We start from the raw sequence: 23353 nt of genomic DNA on the forward strand, positions 1-23353 counted from the left end.
AATCCAAATTCTACTGTGAAGTACATGTATCATATTTTCGCTACATTCAAATTTCGCATTTTGGAAAGAACCAGTGTTTCTGGGACATGAAATTTTCTTGAATTTTTACATTTCCTAAAAGGTTTATAATTAATAATAAGAAAATATATTTGTGTGCATGAAAATGTTGTGATCTGAATTAAAATGTTGCGATTTGAATGCACTTGTGAAATTTGCACGCACAGAAAATTTCTTACAGATCATTTACTGTAACTATTTGTAACAAAACTTGCTGAAGCATTTCGAATTTGAATATAATGCTCTTTTGCAATCACTTGGTGATATGGCAAGGACTGCCCTGGTGATGGTATTAGAGGATTTAGAAAAGGATAAAACAAAATCATGGTTTGTATACCACTATTTATGCAGGCGTCACTCTGCAGCCTGGACCCACCCTCCTCAGGTCATCACCTTTCTTCACCTGAGCCAATTATTTGTAACCTCAGGATTTCACCATCCCTTCACATACTTTACAAAAAGCAAAGGCAAAGCATCACTCTTATCAGCAAATGTGTTAGTCCAGGCTTCACCCTTTGAAATATTTCCATAGGTGAGGCTTCACTTTTGTGAATTAACCAACTATCATTGGGGATTTATAGGAAGCATGGCGACAGGTAGTTGATTCGATGTCACATCACCAGAAAACACAAATTACTAGTCAAAGCTTCACACCTTTCATGATTTGTAATAGGTAAAGCTTCACCCAATGAAGAACAAAGAACGTCAGGACTTCACTACAACAACAAATAGGTCAGGGTCAGGCTTAGGCGTCTAATAGACGTCTATATTTGGTGACCTCTGAGGAGGGTGGGTCCAGGATGCAGAGTGATGCTTGCATTAATGAGGCAGAATATGATCAGATCACATTTCCAAACAACTTGCCTTTCAACTTCAAAAGTAGTCCAACCCAAGTTGACCCTGTTTCTGACCCCCAGGCTTTGTGCCGTGATTGCTATACTAGCCTGAGTTTAACCATAACATCAATTCTGTTTTGTTTTTTTGCATAAGGGGAAAGAAGAAAAAAGGAAAGGAATGAATGAATGAATGAATGAATGAATGAATGAATGAATGAATGAATGAATGAATGAATGAATGAATGAATGAAGGAAGGAAGGAAGGAAGGAAGGAAGGAAGGAAGGAAGGAAGAAAAGGAAAGGAAAGGAAAGGAGGTAGAAGATGAACCACTGATCCCTCTGGTGTGTAGGGCAAGACCAGGGATAGGGTCTTGCGTTAACACTTTTCCCTAGAAAATTTTGAAAACTGCTCTTTCTTAAACCAAATTTTCATGAAACTGAGGGCCATCAATAAACCAAAATGGCTAAAAATGCAGCCCAAGTCTAAACTAAATGGCTGAAAATGGCTGAAAAATCTGCTGCACATCCCTGTACCCTCATTTCCACTAGGAACCCTCCTAGTTTATGAAAGATAGATGTATTTTTAATGTATTGAATGTATTGGATGTATTTGAATCGTTCTCCTCCAGTAGGACTACCTAAAATGATACTACCTGTGGGGCAAGAGTGCGTACTGTGAACCATGGTCGGCATAACATGGTATGTTTAGCATGGTTAGGTGAGGCTCAACACCATGAACTAGGACAAACAATAGAATAATGTCATAATATTTAGCCATTAAACATTTTTGTCTTACTTTCATCCCCTCAAAGCAATGTCAAGGTACAATGTAGAATATAGACATACTATTCTCTTTTAGAAACGCCATCACAAAGGACAAAAAAAGGACATTGTCAACTTCTAGAAATGCTAGAGAACCACTAAGTCCGATTCTTAGTCCATATCGCAGGCGTGATGCGATGCTTTTAAAACCTCATAGCATCATGCGATGAAATTAAAATGTACATTTTAATTTCATCGCGCGATGCTGCGATGTTTTTAAAGCAGGTGAGGTCTGCATCTCCTTTTATGGTCATTCTGCCGACCTTGATTTTCCAGCAGCCAATCACAAGCGTGCATGGCTGTGATATCGCAGCGCAATGCTATAAAGTTGAACAAAATACAACTCCATCTCGGACCGAAATTTCCACAGCGATGATGAGAATTTTTACCGCAGAGCTTGTAAAACCCTGGCTCAGATTTCAGTTTTTATAGCATCGCATCGCGCTGCGATGTGGAGTAAAACCGGACTTTAGTCAGTCAACAAGGCCTGTACACAAGGGGGTGGGGAGTGGGGGTTTGGTGCGTGGTGACAAAAAAGTCCAAATTTTGGTAAGAAAGTCCAATTTTCAAAATCAGCATGTATGTAGATACTATAGGCAGTGGCGGGACAAGGACATTTTTCAGGGGGAAGGCGGCAATGGGGCATGGGGGTAGAGAATTTCAGGGATTCCCCCTCCCCAATTCACCAACACTGTATAGTGCCTGTGTCTTACTCTAGCATTTAAATTGGTGGGGATTGTAATAAAGTTAAATTTCTCCCGAATTTGGTGCATAGGTGGTGGAAGCATTAACATTTGGAGGGGAAGAGCAGATTTTGGGCCAATGTTTACTCAGACAATTGCGCAGGAAGCATGCAAAAAAAAATGTCCTGACTATTTTAGCTTCAAATGAATGTGAATTTTGGTATCTGCCTGGCCAATTCACAAAACAAAATTGTGCGATTTAACCCATATTTGCCTCAAAACAGGGTTTATTGTAGACTAATTCCAATCAGCCGTCTACACTTCGCATGTACTGTGTATGCTTCGTAGTGACGACTGATTATCTTACAGCCAATATCATGACGGACTTCTGAAAACTATGCAATGCGACTTTGGTTGTGCGCCAGTAGCGCGACTGACTAGCGGCGCCCGTGTACAGCGTCGCTGTACCGCTACCGCTGTGACAAAATCGCGCTCTGAACTTCTAAAAACAACAAACTCGGTCAAAAGGTCAATTTGGACACAACTGCGATGCTCTATGCCACAGGAATCCTGTTGCAAAATCCGTCACTTTTTTTCCACGTAGTTTTCTCAGTCGTCAATCCAGACGGTTGACGACTGAGGGCAGCAGTCTAGGTTTATTGATGTCAAAATAATGTGAACTGGGTCTATAAGTTTGATTATACCAACGAGGTAGATAAGGATAGAGCGCCCTGCTCACCGAACCGATGTGTCGTCTTCTCAAGGTTACTTGCTGGATAAATCAAACCCTGAATTGCCCGCTATGAAATAATACACGGATCTAAAAGCAGCACCAAATCTTACCAAATTAGCCAAGAGATCTACTCTTTTGTGTATAGAAGTTGAACAAATCATGTATTTAAACACATTAAATTTTCCAGTGTATCCTTATTTTATGTAATTATTGCTAAATTAATGGAATGCAAGCACATCCTCTGAATCTAGTACAATGCAGGTTTCATCAGTGTTGCCTGACATTGCTTCCACTTTTTGGCTTCATTCGCCATTGTGGTAGCGCTGTATGGCAGTACAATGAATGAACTAGATTTAGGATCGTACTTGCATTTATTATTCAGCAATTTTTTTGACAAAACAATGGTAAATAAGAAAGTTGAATGTGCTAAAACATGTAATATATTTATTTTTATTAATCTATACATGCTAGGTTAAATTCAATTACATTTTAGTAGTATTTTGGTGCTGTTTTTGTAAGGTCCCTTCATAACAGGTTGCTCTATGTGTGATTGAGCAATGTACCAGCTCAAGCTCAGCGATCTACGTTTATCTACATCTATGAATGATACTCACACTCTGCCAGACTTCTTCATCATGTCAATCCATCTGTCCCTTTCATTTTCTGAATCCACTGCTAAATAAATTGAGCCCTGCATTATTGAAATAAATGAATTAAAACAAGAAATGTTAATGCCTTGTGATTCTACATCTATTTTGTCACGGTCACATTATTTCAATGCTTAGCCCTAACGCCCCAGTTGCTTTTTGGCGAGGGGAAGGAAAAAAGGAAGAAAAAAAGACCTTTTCCACGAGGGTCTAGCTTAGCACGCTAAGCTCTCTATGAACTGTTTGCATTATGACTCAATTGCATCACATGGGTTATCTGATGCTCTGTGAATTGAGATATTTTGATGTTTGGTTTACTTAGGCAAAAGAAACAAATTAGTGTGATCTTTCGATCGACCATCGATGCTTGGTCTATCCGTATTATTTATGAAATCATTTAATTGATCATTATTAATTGTGATAACATATAAATCTTTGCCTGTATAGATGTTGAAAAGTATAAATTTAGCATTAATTCTGATTAATTAGTTCATTTAGTTGTTAGTTCATCAATAACAACCATCGAAGCAGCATCGACGGTCGATCCAAAGATTGAACCAATTTGTTTCTGGTGCCTTAGAGGGTTGGCTAAGTACTGTTGGTTCAGGCAGCCAAAAAGATCAATTTTTCATTGTCTAAAATATATTATTGAACCTTGATGTTTTGAAGAAGTTCAGTCTACAAATCATATACTTTGTAAACTTGCTTGATTTATTGTTGTTAATGAGTTATGTACGTTTTACAAAGGTGATGTGGTTTCTGTCCTCTTTACAACATAACTCAAGAACCACAGAACCTATAAGAGTATATCTGTGATATTTGAATTTTGCTACACGTTCGCTATGAAAAGATCAATGCAATTGTGGACAAAGCTCATTACCATTCGCAAGATGCTGTGAACTACCAAATACAAATAGCAATGTTATAGTAGAACCTTCATTAGATAAATGTCAGAAAGCACTGAGTACTCCTGGAGGAGTATTATAATATTATTTTTGAGGGGGGGGGGGCTGAGGGTCCCTTGCTCAAGACTGGACCAGTTAAAACACCTATTATAATCATCTTCATTCTTCTTTTCTTCCTTCTTTCCTTCCCCACAGGCAAAAAGCAGAGAGGAGTTACGGTTAAAGAGTTAAAGTTATGGCATTTTGGTCAACTTTACAGAAATTCAAACTTTTTTTATGACTTTACGATACTTTTGGTCACAATAGTCCTGTCCACATGGAGGGCTTTTTGCTCGAGCACCGCGTTGGTCGAGCACAGACTCGGGGAAATCTGCCGTCTGAACGCTTTCAAGGATCCAGTCCTCAAGTTTTTCCCCAAATTTATCCCCAAATTGATCCCCTAGAAATTTAGGGGATTTCACAAATTCCCCCAATAGTGCTCGAGCTCTACTGCCGTGTGAACGCTACATTTTGCGATTCTCGAGCACTGAGCTTGACCTGTGCATGGTGGTGGAGTTCCATTGCTCTACGGTACATTAAATATTGCAATTGTCGCTCATTCTGCCTCTTCTTTCTCAACAACTCTCTTCTCCCAATCATATGTCGAAAACTGAACGGTATCGATGCCAAATCTTGAACATCATCACCACTTTCCATCATGAATTTAAGTACAAACAAGAGCAAAATGTTCTTCGCAGATCGTGACATCGCAATTGCGGTAATTGGTGCCTTTTGATTTGGTGGTATGGTTTGTTTGTACGTTCTGCCGAGTTCAATTTCGCGCAATACTGCAGAGGTCACATTCAGCTTTCGACTGTAATTCTTGAACTGACGTCATCAGGCATTGCGAAACTTGAGGATTACAGGCTACGACGAAGTCGTGTGGACACACTCGGGGATTGACTTAGGGATCGCAATCCTCGAGCCCACCGATCCTTGAGAACCCTATGACCGTCTGAACACGGCTAATGTTTAGTCAAGAAGTTTTACCATACATTTTACCAACACTCATCGTCCTCATATACTGTCATTTAATTAAATTCTATAGTACAACAGGATCAATTACTTAATTTTTTTCTTTAACCACATGTTTATCTATTACTACATCTGCATTATATAAATTATCGACTAAAGCTATCGAACTCCACATGTGTGACATAAAATGTAACTTCCTTTTCGGATGTATTTTCAGATAAAACAAAGATTATAACCGATCCTATTCCCCTTTATTTTTAAGTCAGAAATTAATCAGAGAAAGTGCTGTGTTTAAGGTGAGTCGCAGTGGTGCCTGAGCAGTGTTTGTCCTCAAATATTGAAAATAAAATAAAGCCCACACTCACTATGTGAAATCCCAAGGCTCATTGTAATGGGTTTTATTTTCCCCAATGTACATGATTTTCACTGGGAGGGAGGAACTTCTGAAGTATACGTAGCGAAAACCATTGTTTTCACCTATTATTTGTCATAACTCCATAACTGCAATACATTATGGAAAATTTAAATGTGACCAGTGGTGGGACCAGTGGCTTCCTTGACTCATTTCCTAAAAGATCATATACTAAAATATTGCACCACTGCATCAAAATCCTGGTCAGGGGTCTGAATGTGCCAATATCTGTGTCTACATGTAGTTCAAACTTGTAAAAATGAGACAACTTTCTACAAATTATTGCACATGCTTTAGAAAAAATATCATGTATCAGTCATAAAGTTTACAGATTTCAGCATAAGGATTCACCATTTCCATGATTACAACCAAAACTAAATTGGGCTATTCCAGTTGAAATCCATACACCCCCTATGGAAGACATGATCTTAATCTCCTACACAGGGGATGTCGATTTAAAATGGAGTCAGCCATTCAGGTATATTCTCAGTTGAAATTCACACTCCTCTGTGTGGAAGATTAAGGTTATGTCTTCCCACAAAAAAAGTTGAGTAAGACTACTTTCATGGTCTTCCACAGGGGGTGTTTGGATTTCAACTGGAATACCCCAATTGACTGATGATGATTTCCTTCCTCTGACACAGAGAGCTGTCAATGTCAAACTTACAGCCAATCTCAATTACTGCTAAGTCAGAAAACCTAAAAAAATCAACAAAAGTAACATTTTTGTATTTTGTAAGAAGCAGTAGCGGTGCCAGGGGGCATAAGGGAAAATCCCCCAGTCTAAACTAAACTCTTCCTCCCCCAGTAAAATTTTAAAATGTCACTTTCTGCTATAATTGTGCACACAATTTGTTGATTCTGTCCCCCCCCCCACCCTAAAATTCACTGTGCCCTCCCCCCCCCCAAAAAAAAAATTCCTGTCACCGCCACTGGTAAGAAATATCCAGTATGTTAAATTAGATAATGAATGATAATGAATCCAACAGATGAGGACACAAAAAGCCATCAAGGAAGGATTAATAAAATGATACAATATGAAGGTACCTTGAATATGAACAGAGAGCAAGGTATACCAACTTGATGTGGGGAAACAAGTATTAAAGACACACAATGGTATACATAGGGGACAACAAACAACAAATGTAGGCACAGAAGTAGGTAAAGTTTGATAGACAAAATTACTATTTCCATGGCCCACAGAAGTGCTAACTTGCAAAAACAACAGGGAAACACAAGAATACATGTACAAAAGTGCACTGGTTCAAGTGATGGGAATCACTATGCACATAGGCAGACAGACTGAAATGAACCCATGACAAGGAATAGCAAAAAATATAGGTATGGAAGAAGGCAAATTTTGATAGCCAAAAAAAAATGAATTTAGCCTTGATTTAAAAATAATTCAATCATAATCTAAAAACAGGATACATTTAGCATGTTTTAAATATCACTACAAATGAAAACAATTGAGACTGAGGAGGCCTTTATGCAAGGCACAATAGACAATCATTTCTGTTATTAACGTTGACGTCAATGAAATCTATTATAGGTTATGCTATCCAGTAAGTACAGTTCCGTAAACAATTGCAATAGGATTGTAGATCATAAAATTGAATTTGTACGAACATCCAGAAAATTGTACTGAAATCATAACTTTAGCTTTTGGGTTGATCATAAGTATCCTAAATGACTGGATCATTGATTGGTTCTACCAGTGCTCTGCCCACTTACCCCACACAATGTCACACCCATTCCCTGCCCTCACCCCCCCCCCCACACACACACCCCCACCCTAAATAGTAACCCACCTGTATCTACTTACATTGAGGTCTTATAGGCTTTGACTGGATCATTGATTGGTTCTACCAGTGCTCCGCCCACTTACTCCCATACAGCCACACCCCTACAGCCACACCCCCACACACACCCCCACCCTCATCACACACCCCACACACACACCCCTGTTTGTAAATACGTTCAAACGAGGACCTCGACTTTAGAAGGATCTAACCGAGGACTTACACACCCGTTTTTAATCGACACACCGTGGACCTCACGCAAAAACACCAGGCAACTTACTATCCAACTGAGACCCGTCCCTATACCCGCTATGGGGACCTATCTTATATGCTATCTTATATGCATATTTGCATCATTTACGCATCCTGGGCATAGTTTCAAAAGCGAGGACGCCTCGTTTGGAGGTGTGTCCTCGTTTTACGGTGTGTATCCATATGTAGGTCCTCGTTAGACGGCATTTACAAACGCACCCCCACGCATACAACCCCACGCACACAACCCCGCACCCCAACCAACAACCGTGGACCCACATTGTGTGTGTGGTTGTTAACAGTGAAACCGTGGACCCACACACACAGACATATCATAATCCAAACGTGGACTTCTTTGATATATCACCGCTAACCGTGGTCCTGGTATTACACCTACCATAGAGGACCCTACCCCATATGCAAAGTTATGCTGTATAGCACCCTCTGCCGCTGTCCTACGACCGTGGACGTCCACGTTTCGCAGTTTATGGTTTTTCACTACATAAGTGTGGACTCAAAGTCCACGCTTGTAGGTGAAAACAAGCGCACCCCCCCACACCTACACACCTAAATAGTAGTCCACATGTATACTTACATTGAGGTCCTCATGGTCTATTCGAAATGCACAGGCTTTGACTGGGTCATTGATTGGTTCTACTAGTGCTCCACCCAATGGCACCACACCCTATAGAACATAACAATAGAAACAAAATATATGAAAATTAACGTGTATCACATGCATAACAATACATTGAAATTATATTCTGCTTTCCCTGTAAAATAGAACAATCAAAATATGGTGTAAATTGATATTTAAAAGATGCATGGAAGTACTTCTAACAAACTCTCTGAGGACAATATTTTGAAAATATTTTGCAGCCATTTTGTTCAAGAAAATGTTATTTGAATTAAAGGCAAGCAGTGACATTGCTCCTAAAAAATGAAATGCGAGAGCAGGACTCTTAATATGAAAAAAAAAATCCAAGAGTCCTCTGGACCCTTGCCTTTGCAATTTCAAGGGTCCTCACCAATTTTCAAGGGTCCAACCCCGGACCCTTGCCTTTGAAATTTGAAAACCCGGGTCGAAAACTTGATGGGAAACTAAAATAAAAGTGTTCTCAGGGATCTGGACATACTAACTATGCCAATGTATGTGAACCAGATTTTCCAGTGGAACAACAAAACTAGCATTTTCTGCTCTTTGCTTGGTTGAATTTTTACGACTGTAGGAAATTTGGGGGTCCGCTCCTACTCTCACAGGTATTTGACGCAAGGACCCGCCTTATTTCGAACGCTGTGCAAGAGCCCTACAAAAAATTTAATAAATTTCTGTTCGTTTTTGAGAGGTTGGACAATAATATCGAAAATCGTGAAAACACTTCATTTGACAATCTAAAAATATGTTAAGTTCTATAAATATATTACTTCAATATATTTTTATCTATTTTTGTAGATTTTATCATAGGCGACACATTAACAAAACGACTCCATCTGTTTCTTCACACACACGAATGCATTAGTTCATTTGGATGCCAATTGTCTCTTACCCATCACTAGGATCCACAACATGCTCATCTATCAGGGCACAGTTCTTCAACTCCAATACATTTGTACATTCATTGAATGACCTTTGAAAATTTGGGTACAAAAACTCATGCTCTACAACTTGAGGTCAAATTTTGTGCTATGGTTGTTTGATTGAGATTATTGAACTATGCCATTAAGATGAGGCCATTGTGGTCCATAGTGCATGTATCTTCTTTCACCGATTATCTACGCATGAATACTCCCTCATTGTTTTCAAACAAAACCTATTCTAAATTATACATCAAATAGAGGTTGAGTAAAGGGTCAGTAAGCTTACTAGAATGGTTAAAAATTGAAATATGGTAGTTAATTCAGTCATTTTCATCCTTCTCTATACCACCACATTTAAAAAAATATATGATTTTCATTCAAATAAACGTTTGTTTATTTTAATTTATTCACTTGTTTGTTTCAAGAGGACATTGTACATAATCCCTGTGAGCAAACCACAAACATGGTTGCAACCATCTGGTTTATTAGTGACCCATTTTTTAAAAATTACTTTGATATCATGGATGGCTCGTTCATGTTTTCTAACAAAAAAATTTAAACTAGAAAATTTTTGCCTGATTTGGGCCAAATGTTTTTAAAAAGTTGCAGTAATTGTTTTAAATTTGACAAGATATTTCAGCTTACGTATACCGATGGGTCTACTATTAACTATACTTCCTTGCAAATTTGGAGGTAGCATTATTTAGTAATGGGTCCACTTTTTGTATTCTCAAGCTGCACTAGCTGCACCTATACACCAGAACCAAACTTGAGCACCCCTCGTACCCCACCCCTGTTCCACCCGGGTTCCTCCCCCGATTCATTTCATCAATATGCAACAAGGGGTTAAACTTTATCCTATAATTCCCTCCCACACCTTCCCTCCTGACCCTATCTACAATTTAATGTAGGGGGAAGAGGAGTGCTGCAGGTTTAAGCCTTCCGCTAACACCTAGGCTAGGATACCATTTTAGTAGCATAAAATATCTAGGTGCATTCAGATGGTCTCCAGGAATACTCAACATGCGATTCCAAAGTCAATCCCCAACTATGTGTCTACACAACTCCATAAGACTGGAATTCTCGCAAAATAATTTTTACACATTGTACATGTAGTAGCACTTGAGGACCACTTAAGGATCACTCAGGGAAATCGCATAATCCCATACATTTCTTGGGATAGGGATAAATTTAGGGACAAACATACTGATTGGAATCCTCATGACGGATTTCCCAAGTTTTTGCTCAAGAACCATATTGCTTGGACTTAAAGCACTCTGTGTTGACATGCTTTTTGTAGGGGAAATTCAGTAGGAAAATGGGCGCACAGATGGAATCAAAGATATGTGGATGAAAGTTGTTTGATGAACTTGAAAAGTTCATGTGCAAAATAGAGAAGATATCTAACTCTTCCCAGAATCCTTTACAACATGTCTTCCCAGAATCCTTTGCAACATGACACATCAGCTCATTACATCAAATGACATTCCTATTACTTTGTACAGGTTCCATTTATTTTCAATTTCATGTTGAGAATAGACTGGCTAAACATGGGTCGATAGTCCAGAAATAAACATATTTCACACAATCTTGATATGCTCAAAGGTACTTATTGTCACTATCGACCCATGTTGCACTAGATAGCAAATCAGTAAAAAAAAATTGAAATTGAAGAAATGCATTGTGGGAAGTGTAAGATATCTTCTCCATCTTGACTTCTATATTTATACAGGTGTTAGACCACAAGTGGAAGATAATGGATTAAAAATTGTCTCCACAAAGTGACAAATGTAGGCTTTCTCTACAGGGTGTCCCGATTAAGATAGGTCAGCGTTAATCGGTGCTTATTTGTGTTGTCGGTGTGATGTGTCGTGCCAATGACGCACAACAAGTTTTGTGCATCCAAACCTTTAAAAATGCTTAAAAATATAAATTATCAATCAATACCAGGGACAACTGCCCTCAGAATAGCCCTGCCCAACCCTCTCTCCCCCACTACCATCCAGTGTTTACTCAGAGGCTGTATGTCGCAAATTTGGCCCAGTGAAAATTATATTTGGCCCACAAAAATTTGCAACGATGTATTAAAATTAGTCAATTTGAGGAATTACTGAGACAAAATTGAGTCAATTTGGGGGAGAAATGCTTCATTTGGCGCACTCAATTTCCAGAGAGAGTAAACACTGCTACCATCACACCCCCATCCTGGCACCAGGATTTTTTTCTCCGGGGCATGCAGGGAGGGCAAAGTGAATTTCAGAGGGGGGTGCAAGATCAACAAATTTTGCACAAAATTGTTGCAAAAAGGGAAAATTTGGGGTTTTACTGGGGGAAAAGAGTTCAGACTTGGGAGCATTCCCCACATGCCCCTACCCTTTGGTGCTGCCACTGCCCCCATCCAAAAAAAAGTGGTTCAATTCTGCCTTTTTGGATCTAATCACATTGCACATGACAGGTTATGCTGCCATTTCTAGTTTAGTTTTGATCACAGATAGGAAATGAGGAGAAGACAGATACCGGACACTTCCCATCATGCATTTCTTCTATTTCAATTGTCTGTACTGATTTGCTATCAAGTGCAACATGGGTCAATAGTGACAAAAAGTACCTCAATGAACAGATCTTGCAAAATATGTTTAGTTCTAGACTCTCAACATGAAAACACAGGGAACCTGTACAAAGTAATAGGAGTGTCATTTGATCAGGCGTCAAATGTCAATTTTTTGGGGGACACCCATTTTCAAGGCCACTGGGCAAAGACAAAGAAGGGCACCAAGGCCAACAAGTGATGAAGAATGCTTCCAGCCTTGAAGTTGATAAAAGATCTGGTGCACCAAGCCCAAAACTGAAAAAGGGCAGGCAATGGCCTTGGCAGAGGATGATTTAAGCACTTCCCAACATTCCACTATGTTACTTGCGGTTAGCATAGCTGTGTGAGCGAAAATGACACCACTACTCGCCCACTGCATATAGACGTACTGCATGTGCATGGTTTAATTTGAATTTGTACAGTTATATTTACATAAAAAAACGCTGTGAAGATGCTAGTCGATTTCACATTTTATGTTATCTACAGAAGGTGTGAATTATCCTTTAAACACACATCACTTTTGTTCTGAAATCGACCAAGTAATAATGACACACACACAATTCTAAAACAACATGTATTGCACAGAGTTCAATGGGATTTCAAAAGTAAAGTGGCAGTTGAAACTCTAGTGATAACACTTTTGCAGTGCATGATGGGGCTTCCTTAAATCATCCTCTAGGCCTTGGTAGCCTCCCTGAAATTCAAGCCCTGCATTCGAGGTGATGCATCATGTTGCAAAGGATTCTGGGAAGGGTACGATATCTTCTCTGGTTTATAGGAAATGAAGAGAAGATATCCTATGGATATTTCACTCACATCCTATCACCGGGATCTCAAACAACCTCATCTGTCAGCCAAAGTTCTTTAAACCCAATACACTTATACACTCATAAAATGAACTCTGAACATGATGGGTACAAAAACTCATACTCTACAACTTGGGTCAACATTATGAACAATGATTGTTGCATGGCTGTATTGAACCATGCCATTGGAAATGAGGCTATTTTTGCTTAAAGTCAAAGCTAACATTTGTTTCTTGGTTGCTTGGTTACGATACCTAAAAATCCTGGTATTAATCTCCGATATTTTGCTTCCAATTTGTTTGATGGTTGGTTGCAATGCTGGAAGATTTTCAGGTTTGACAACTTTGAGGGTAGACCTCAGTGTCGCTATTTAAACATGATACATTCTGAGATCTGCTAAAACTCTGTGACCGCTCTACCAGAGAAAAAGGTGCCCTATGAATCTTGCCAAACTTTTTTTTATGTCTCGCATATCTAGGCATTTATAACAGCTGAAATCTAGGAGATAACGCTGACCAAACTTCGCCAGGCACAAGTGACCTGGTGAACGATGGGGGTCGCCGTAGATAGCTGGTCGGGGAATTTTTGCAGGACAGTCAAGTGCATCCAACAATCGGGCTTATCACCCTGATCGGAACCGACTGTAACGAGGTCTTTTGTCATGGGTCATCTGCCCTGCCATTACCAGATGAGCCACGGGGAGAGCGGAATTTTTTTTTTGTCCTGCGGGGATTTGAACCCGGGACCTCTTGAACCAAAGGCAAAGACCTTAACCAGTGTGCCATGCTGCTCCTATTCACTTCTACCAACTTTTCAGTATTTGTATAATATAGGCCTAAATGTAACACTAGTCATGCATCAGCAAATGTTAGCATGAAATACTAGTACCAAATGTGTTTGACAGGCAAGCTGACCCAGATAGCAACATACAGTGATCATTACAATTTAGCGATCCCAAACCCTTTTTTCTCGGGTGAAGCAGTCACTGGGTTTTAGCATTTATTTGGAATATATCGTGTCTCAGAGTATAACATGTTTAAAAAGCGGCCCTGTGGTAGGGCTATTTGGTTACAGCATTCAACTCATGACTGCAAGGTTGTGGGTTTGAACCCTGTTGGGCCAATGTGTTGCATCCTTGGGCAAGAGACTTATCTCGCTTGTCTCATTACCTTCAGGTGTAAAATGGAGAGCTGTTAGCTGGGTAGTCGTACCTGTAGCACCATTATTGCTGGCTGCCAAATGGTTTTATATCCTACATGGAGTAGCAGCGGAATGAATGCATAGCACTTTGATTTCATTGTGGATCTAAGGCCCAATAAAAATTCATACATGTACATATATTTTTTATCTTAAAAATGCATAAGATATTTGTAAAAAAAAGTGAAATAACACATAACATGCTACAATGTACCTTTATCGTGTCCATATAATCATAAACACATACATGTACATGTACGTACCTTATACCCAGACACCAATCACTCAATTAAATTACAAACTTCAACGCATCTCTGCTTTGCTTGACATGCACTATACTTATTACGTTAATGGTTCATTCGCTCGCTTCTTCCATCTTAAGATATATTTTTAACCACAAATTTGAATCCAAATTAAGAATAATTAATTACATGTATTAAATGGCACAAGGCCAGACCAACTGCTTGCTGGTATGACACGCATTAGTGCAGTACTACAAATGAAACACAGTTCTCAATTGTTGCTTAAATTTATCAAGAAATAAAAAATTCCCTCTAAAAGGGAAAGCCAGCCTCAATGTAGAAGAGGTCTTGTAATTAGTTTTGGTCAATGTGAAAGGCATTTTTAGGATCACGCTTACATGCATGTTATATGACAGTCCACCAAACCATCAACGATGAGACAATGTACACTGAAACAGCAGAAAACATTAACTCCTAATCTCCTGTCAACTCTTTAATTCATTACTCCAAATTGTTCTGTTCTGTTTTTGTTTTTTGTTTTTTGTCTTTTCTGCTTGAAAAAAAACCCAGGATCTCACATGCTCATCTGTCAGTACAGAGTTCTTAAACCTCAACATGTTTATACACCCGTAGAATGACCTTTGAATATTGAGAGTTGAGAGCAAGAAAGCCTTAACACACAAAGGATTCCTTTATGAGTTCTCAACCATCGATATGTTGAGTTACTTGGGTATAAAATGCATAATCTAAATGTCAAATTTTGAGCTATCACTATTATATGGAGCAGATTATTGAACTCTGCCATCGGGGATGATGGGATCATTTTAGGGGCTGTGTAATAATTATGAGCCCTGCTGGGGGAGAGTAAAATGGGAGGGGCAAGAAATTTTGTTGGCAAGCCAAGAGGGGAAAGCAATTTTAGCAGGTTGAAGGGGAAAGGAATTTTTGGCACACACTTACGGGGCATCTACATGCTCTAAAAAGGCGTAGGAAAACAGTACAGAAACATTAAAATATGCAACATTTCCTGCTTGTTACACTTGCATCATGTATCTGGACCAATTAAAGTTTGCAAATTGGGAACCCAAAGATTTTGATGCAAAAATTACCCCCCCCCCCCACCGCAGGCCTAGAGGGGCAAGCAATTTTGGCAGGCCAAGAGGGATGGGCAAGCAATTTTTGGCACACAGTTTGTAAATGTAATCCTCCCCCTGGAACATAATTATTGCAGAGCCCCTTAGCCCACTTTGGAATAACAAAGGGTTTGAGCTACTTTTATACCACAAAGCTACAAAAAGGGGGATATACTATCAAAGATCCTTCTTGGGAAAGTTTATCATTTGGATGAGGTAAAGAATAAAGAAATACATTAGAATTTACAGTAAATTTGTATCCAAATTGTTAACTAATTGCTATGCCTAATTATAAAATGGCACATGGCCAGACCAACTGCTGCTTGTATGACACACATACTGTTACTTAATTTTATCACGAAAATGACACAGGGTTGAAATAAATGGGGGAATCCAGTACAGGCAGTATATAGCCAGCCAGGGGAGGGGCACTAGGGGTGCTCAAATCTGCCCAAAGTTCCCCCCAAATCCCTCAAATTTTGCACCAAGTCACCAATATTTTCCCAAATAACTCAAAATTCTCTCCGAATCCACCAAATTTTTTGCAGACCACGAAAGTCCACATTTTTGTCAAAAATCCACTCAAAAAGGGTCTACTTTTTCAAAACTCAACTCTCCTCATGAATAATAATAGTAATATGCTTCCTTATTTTCACTGGGATATTGTACATTGTTGGTTTATAGGGTGTATGGCGGGGTGTATGGTTGTATACCTTCTATGCACTTACATGTACATAAGTGCACATTTGGCAGGTGTGACATTCTTTTAACTTCCTACTCCAGATGTATTTCCTTATATTTTCATGTATGAATCAGCATTTTCTGCACAAAATTTAGATAAAGGACGTGCAAACCCAAAGGATTTTTCTTGATACTAGCATTCAAATATACCATTTTTACAGATTTATGGAAATCATCAAAATGATTCATGTTGTTCTAAATTAATACACATGTCTTCAATTGACTGAGTAAATTCCTAATAAATATTCCTAAGGATGACTCAGACTGAAATTTGTATAATTTACATCAAAATTTAAAATCACTTGGGTATAATCTGAGAAAGATAAACTTAGAGAAAATACTAGCTGAAGATCAATTCCCCACAGCCTGTGAATGGTTAGTAGCATGTTAAAGGATGGTTGATTCATCAGGTACCTTCATCAGAGAAAGGAATCACAAAAAATGGCAAAAAATGATGGTCCAAGGCAAAAAGCAACTTTTCTATATATGTAGCGTGTCTCGTCCCAAGTTGAGCGCCATGTAACATTGGATCTCAGAGTCACAGATTCGAATCTGTGCATTTATGTTGTTGCGTTGCGAGCATATGGACAAATCGCTCTTCTACATGTAGGTGTGTGTATACACCCCGCGGGAATAGGTTAAGATGCATGATTTTGCCATTATTCGATATACACTGTATCCCACCCTGTCGCGCCTTTGAGCTCCACTCATATAGCAAGCTATTGGGCCCATTACGTATTGCGGCAACGCGTTGCTTTCAATAAACAACGCGTTGTTAAACCAGCCAATAGGAACAAAGCTTTTGGCAACGCGTTGCTTTCCAAAGCAACGCGTTGTTTAAAGATGCCAAAAGCAACGCGTTGCTTTCATTTTAGAGCATGTTGCAAAGAGCGCCAATCACAGCGAATCTTATAGAAGACTCGGTCGTCGATGATACCACGTGGTTTCTATGCTTTCTGTATTCATTGTTTCCCTTATACTAATCCTAAATTTATGCATAGGCTATATTAATTGGAACACACGCATGGTATAGGGATATTGATAATTATATCAGTGATTTACTACATGTACATCATAACATATTCATAACCGGGCCCATGATCCAAGATAAAAACAACAACGGGCAATGGCTTGACCTTCGCCACTTCGCCTTATATACATACAGCGATTGCGTGTAGTGACCCTTTGGAGCATGGTTGGAGTGACCTTCCTCTCCGTCAACTACACAGCATATTACATATACTAGTATTTACTACATGGGGTATACCTGGGTTAAACATGAAAACATGACTGGTGCTGTTCAAATGGCAATGCTTTATTTTTCCACACGCATTGAACATGTATACTTATTAAATGTCCATTAAGTGATGAAGGCAGTGATCCTAAAATATTCTCTCCGCTTACAGATGATGATGCAGATCAATGTATGTACATAGAACTATTAATCATCAGAAACATCGAAGTCAACAGCTCTTGAAAGCGTTGAGATGATTGGCCAACCTAAACAACGCGTTGCCGACCTAGTGAGTTGATCAATGAAAACAACGCATTGCTTTGGAAGCAACGCGTTGTTTTCGAAGGCAACACGTTGCCAAAAGCTCCCTTTCTATTGGCTGATTTAACAACACGTTGCTTATTGAAAGCAACGCGTTGCTTTCGAAAGCAACGCGTTGCCGCAATACGTAATGGGCCCAATGGCTTGCTATACCACTCAAGGCTTGTCCTCCCTTGGTCACAAGTAGTCTTTGACAAAGACTACATGTATCTGGTCTGTTTACATCTGATCAAAAGAGAAAGTTTACACACAGACCCTGAACTTGGTTTACACAATGTATCCACCAGGGTAACAACACCCTGGTCAATAAACATGGTGCTTCCTTGTTTTCATGAAGAAAAGCTACTGTGTGTTTGGATTGCCTAAAGTTGAGCAATCTAAAAACCAAAACAGGGATATTACATTGTAAGAGCTGCCCATTTATTTCCTACATATTGCATTGTGATCCAAACACCCCCTATGGAAGACATATCCTTGATCTTTCACACAGGGGCTGTAGAATTCAAATGGAGTTCCAATTCTCACTCCACTTCGCAGTGCAATGCGATGCTGCAATACTTTTCAAACATCGCAGCATCGTGCGATGAAATTAAAATGTACCATCTCGCGATGTTTGAGAAGCATGTGGGGTCTGCATCTCCTTTTAAGGTCATTCTACCGACCTTGATTTTCCAGCAGCCAATCACAAACATGCACAGCTGCGATATCGCAGCACGATGCAAAAAAGGTGAACTCGTAAAATCCTGGCTCAGATTACAGTTTTTAGAGCATCGCATCGCGCTGCGATGTGGAGTAAGGATCAGACTTTACTTGAATGAGTGACTCCATTTGAAATTCATACTCCCTGTGTAGAAGATTAAGATCATATCTTCCATAGGGTGTATGGATTTCAACTGGAATATCCCATTGTTTTGAAACCACAAAATAGTCTGCTAAAAATAAAGATCTGAACTTGTTCACCTCATACAACAACTAAAGATGATTGGTTAATGTTCATCATGATATTACTGTAAAAGGAGATGTTTTTGCGGGGTTTAATTTCATTTACATTTCTCAAATTTCATGATTGGAGCTCCAACCGCGAAAATAACACCTCACGATTATATGCAATAATGTTTTACAAGTATAGGGTAGGACTTAGCAATCGCAAAAATAACATTCGCGAAAATGTCTCTTTACTCTAAATCGCAAAAATAACTGCTCGTGAATATATCCCTTTACAGTATCACCTGATGTGAGAGAAGGGATGTGCCAAAAACAAGACCTGTTACATGCTTCATAAACTTTGCCCCTTCCCTGACCACCACCAGGTCAACTAAGGTCATACCTTATCCCTTTAATATCAGGGTTCAAGCTTGGTGCAAGTGAGAGACTTTACATTTTGGTCACAATATGTCAATATCATGATGAGTCCGTATTTTGTTCAATGGGGGGGGTCTCAACTTTGGTTTGGGTCGGGAATCGGATGTGCGGCTGAAACCCTAGTTCTAAACCAAATTTGATAAAAAAAACAGACCTCAAATTGTACTAATTGTTGGAAACTTCTCGCAAATTTGCTTAAAAACAATGAAACATTGGCATGTTAAAGTATTTTTGGTATCAAAGGTTTAAGGGGGTACTACACCCTGGCCAATTTCGTGCCTATTTTTGCATTTTCTCAAAAATTTTAGCGCATTGGTGACAGGTAAGATATGTATATTATAGGGGCAAAGACTGCAACTACTGCACTGAAAATTCAGCAACTCAAGGCAAGTAGTTATTGATTTATTGATCAAATATTGGTTTTCCCTCATTTTTGACTGTAACTCCACAACTGTTGTCTGTGCTGAAATAAAAATTCCAGTGCAGTAGTTGTAGTCCTTGCCCCTATAATATACATATCTTACTTGTCACCAATGCGCTATAATTTTGAGAAAATGCAAAATAGGCACAAATTGGGCAGGGTGTAATACCCTTAAGGCATTCAATCAAAGTGTGTTTATTATAACCTAAAATACAATAGGCTGCCGTCTAAACACACCTTGTATGATATGTGTACAATTTCAGGTCCAGCAAAAGTAAAATAGAAAATCCCTACATAATACAATGACCAAAACCTCTGAGCCAAAACTGCTGAATAGTTTGGCAGATTGCAACAAGGATTAGGAAGGAAATTCAAGGATTATAATGTCAGGCTGTAAACAGGTCAAATGTTTAGGAAAGTATGCCTACTATATAAATGGCCTATGTTAAAGTTTGTTTAGCTTTAGAACTAGCCCCGTTCACAAATCGCGATGCCTCTCGAATAGCAAGCGAAGCGAGCACTGAGCGTAGCGAGTGGAATATCTTGGATCATCGTAGGTGCCGGGGAGCACATCAAAAAATTTTGGTTGGTATGTTCCCCCGGAATTTTGAGATGGTGGGTCTTTGGGAGCTGACGGCGTACCGGTAAAAGGGGTCTTTGGAGCTGTGAACGGGGCTGCGAACAAGTAAAATGGGGACTTTTGGAGCTGCGAACAGTCACAATCAAGGGTCTTTCTTAGCCTTTTGGTTGAAAATCACCTGAAAAAACCCCAGAAATATGAGGAATGAGCAATTTTGGGGTCTTTTAGAGCTGAAACTATCAAAATCAAGGGTCTTTCAGAGCTCTATTTTGGTCAAATATAGGGGGTCTTTCAGAGCTGCGAAATCCAAAAAGGATGGTCTTTCTGGGGGAACATACCTGTATGTTCATTTGTTTAAGTGCCCCCGGCCCCAGGCATAGGTGTCAGAGTACAGCACAAAACCTGTGCTAGTTCGGCTTATAAAATGCAGAAAAAATGAGACTCATAACTGATGCCAATCCATACAAAACGCTATACCCTGAAAAGAGTTAAAACCCAGTGACTGCTCCCCCAATCTTTTTTGGAGCGGTCACTGGGTTTTTAGCAGTTCTTGGAGTAGGGCTATAGGGTGATTAAAAAGGCCCTAGAGAGTAGTATTTATACCAAAATGGTAGCACATTCCCGTATAGGGGTATTCAATATGACGTCACTCATGACAGAGTCATCCTTATTTAAATAAAATTCTGTCCTCCATCAGGTACCACAAAGCAATTCGCATGATTATACAATAATTCTACGGTCTTCAACCAGGAAGAACCCCCCCCCCCATGCGTGCAGACAAAGTTTTAAGCTCCAGGGCAAGTTTCATAGACAACAAAACAGTTTACTTTATGAAACAAACTCGCTACTACTTGACCCATATCCATCACCACCAGTATCGCCTTAACAGAGAGTACATGCAAGTTGCAAGCAATCTATAGAAAAGTTCAGCCCTACCCTAAAGCAATACTAGGCACTTCCACACCGAGGGCTTTCTGCTTTATAGCAATGTAGTTCTCGAGCATAAACTTGGGGAAATCTGTGTGAACTGTCTTGAGAATTCCAATACCTAAGATTGTCCCAAAATATATACCCAAATATGTATACCCAAAAAATTTAGGGGACTTTGCGATTTCTCAGAGTGATCATCGAGCAGTCCTTATGTGCTGCTGTCATGCAAGCCATTTTGCAATTCTGAAGGGCTAATCTTAACCTATGACCTAGGCCCTATTTCCCTATTTAATACAATTTGACTACAGACCTGTCTAGGGTCTGTGATTTGACATCCAGTGCCGCCAGGAGCCATTGCTGGCACATGGGTAAAATAAACGTTGGCCCCTTTTTACGGCCCCTGAGGTCTCTTTTCTTGCTTTTATGGGCCCATTAAGGTATATTTTCTTTATTTTTTTACGAGCCAAATAGGACCCCAGGCCCGGGGGTAACGCACCCCTCTTAACCCCCACCCCCACCCCCATGTCGGCGCCATTGTTGACATCAGAGCTGTCAACTTTTTGGACTTGGCGTGAGACACGGAGGATAGAATTATTGTTTGCTGACTGCAATACAGTTCATTTTGACCCATGATTAATATTTCAGCCACAGCGCTCGAGAATCTCAAAAGTGGAGGGGGGAGGGTTGGGACAACTATTTATTTTTACGATGCGTGAGATTTAATACCTTGGTGTGAGATTATACTACCTATGTGTGAGACCGTGAAAGTGCACGAATGTGTGAGACTCATGCCCAATGCGTGAGAGATGACAGCCCTTTTGACATGCGCGCTAGATACATGTACATGCATGTAGGTCACAGTGGAGTCTTACATGGACACCCAGCACTCAAGGATTAATAGGAATCGCAACTCTCTTGAGAATTCTTGACAATCTGAACACTACTATAAAGCATGTTAAGTGGTAAGCTTAAATAAGGTACTTCATGAAGTGAAAGACTGGGCTTACATAGACCATAGACATCATGGGATTTTCTCCTTGGAAGATGAACTTACAAGAATCCTGAACTCTTGAGAACTCTTTCAGTGATGTCAGGAAAGTAAGCGATCCAGAAAACATCTGGCAGTGACTACAACTGCTGCTGCATTTGAAAATACATTCTGTCTGTCTATTCTGGCCCAGAGAATTATCTCTTCCCACAATGCATTTTTTTTTTCATTTCAATTGCAACAACATACATGTAGGTCGATAGTGACAAAAAGTACCTCAATGAATAGAGCACTTCCAGATCTTGCAAAATATGTTTACTGCAGGACTATCCCCCATATTTAGCCAGACTAAGGGGCTGTGCAATAATTATGAGCCCTGGGGGAAGGTAAAATTGGGGGGCAAGAATTTTTGGCAAGCCGAGAGGAGGGGAAGCAATTTTGGCAAGCCGAGGGGGGGAGCAAGTGATTTTGGCACACATTCATGGGCGCCTTTTAAATAAAACACTCTTAAAAAGGCTCCAAAAAACATTATGGAAACGCTTAAAAATATGCACATTTTCCTGCTCGCAACATGTATCTAGACCATTTAAGTTTAGTAAATTGTGATCCCAAAAATTTGGCATGCACAAGGGGGGGGCAAAGAATTTTTGGCAGGCCGAGAGGGGGAGCACGCGATTTTTGGCAGCCGTTTGCTATGAGGTGATGCATCATGTTACAAAGGATTCTGGGAAGGGTACAATATTTTCTCTGGTTCCGCCTACAATAATATCCAAGTTATACTTTGAGCTGCTGTAATGGTCTCAACCCAGTGTCACAGTTCATAAACTCCATCCTTGGCTTAGGAAGATTTTCAACATGGGGGACTGAAACTTGAAAAAATTGGTGGGCCAACCTGTGGGTGCCCGAAGGAGGGGTCCTCCATCGAAGTCAAAAATTTGGCAAAATATAGGTCACAAACAACCATTTTCCCTCTATTTTATCACAATTTTTTAACTTCACCTAGGATTTATGGGGGGGGGGGGGCTGAAAGGTATTCCAGCCCCAAGCACTAAAATTATTGAGAGGAC

At 39.7% G+C, this 23353-nt stretch overlaps 1 protein-coding gene across 4 annotated transcripts in view; it reads right to left on the reverse strand.

The window, feature by feature from the left end:
• LOC140145917 (pleckstrin homology domain-containing family D member 1-like) overlaps positions 1 to 23353 on the reverse strand; it is a 116334-nt gene that overhangs the window by 79865 nt on the left and 13116 nt on the right. For all 4 annotated transcript variants that reach the window (XR_011858149.1, XM_072167640.1, XM_072167639.1 and 1 more), the window contains exons 3-4: positions 8759 to 8848; positions 3746 to 3822 (exon numbers count right to left, since the gene is read on the reverse strand). Coding sequence is in view for 3 of the 4 variants with exons in the window: in XM_072167640.1 (XP_072023741.1) it covers positions 3746 to 3822; positions 8759 to 8848 (167 nt within the window). In the remaining variant the exon portion in view is untranslated. The remainder of the gene's footprint in view (positions 1 to 3745; positions 3823 to 8758; positions 8849 to 23353) is intronic.

Source organism: Amphiura filiformis, chromosome 2, assembly GCF_039555335.1.
Source record: "Amphiura filiformis chromosome 2, Afil_fr2py, whole genome shotgun sequence".
Taxonomy (NCBI): Eukaryota; Metazoa; Echinodermata; class Ophiuroidea; order Amphilepidida; family Amphiuridae; genus Amphiura; species Amphiura filiformis.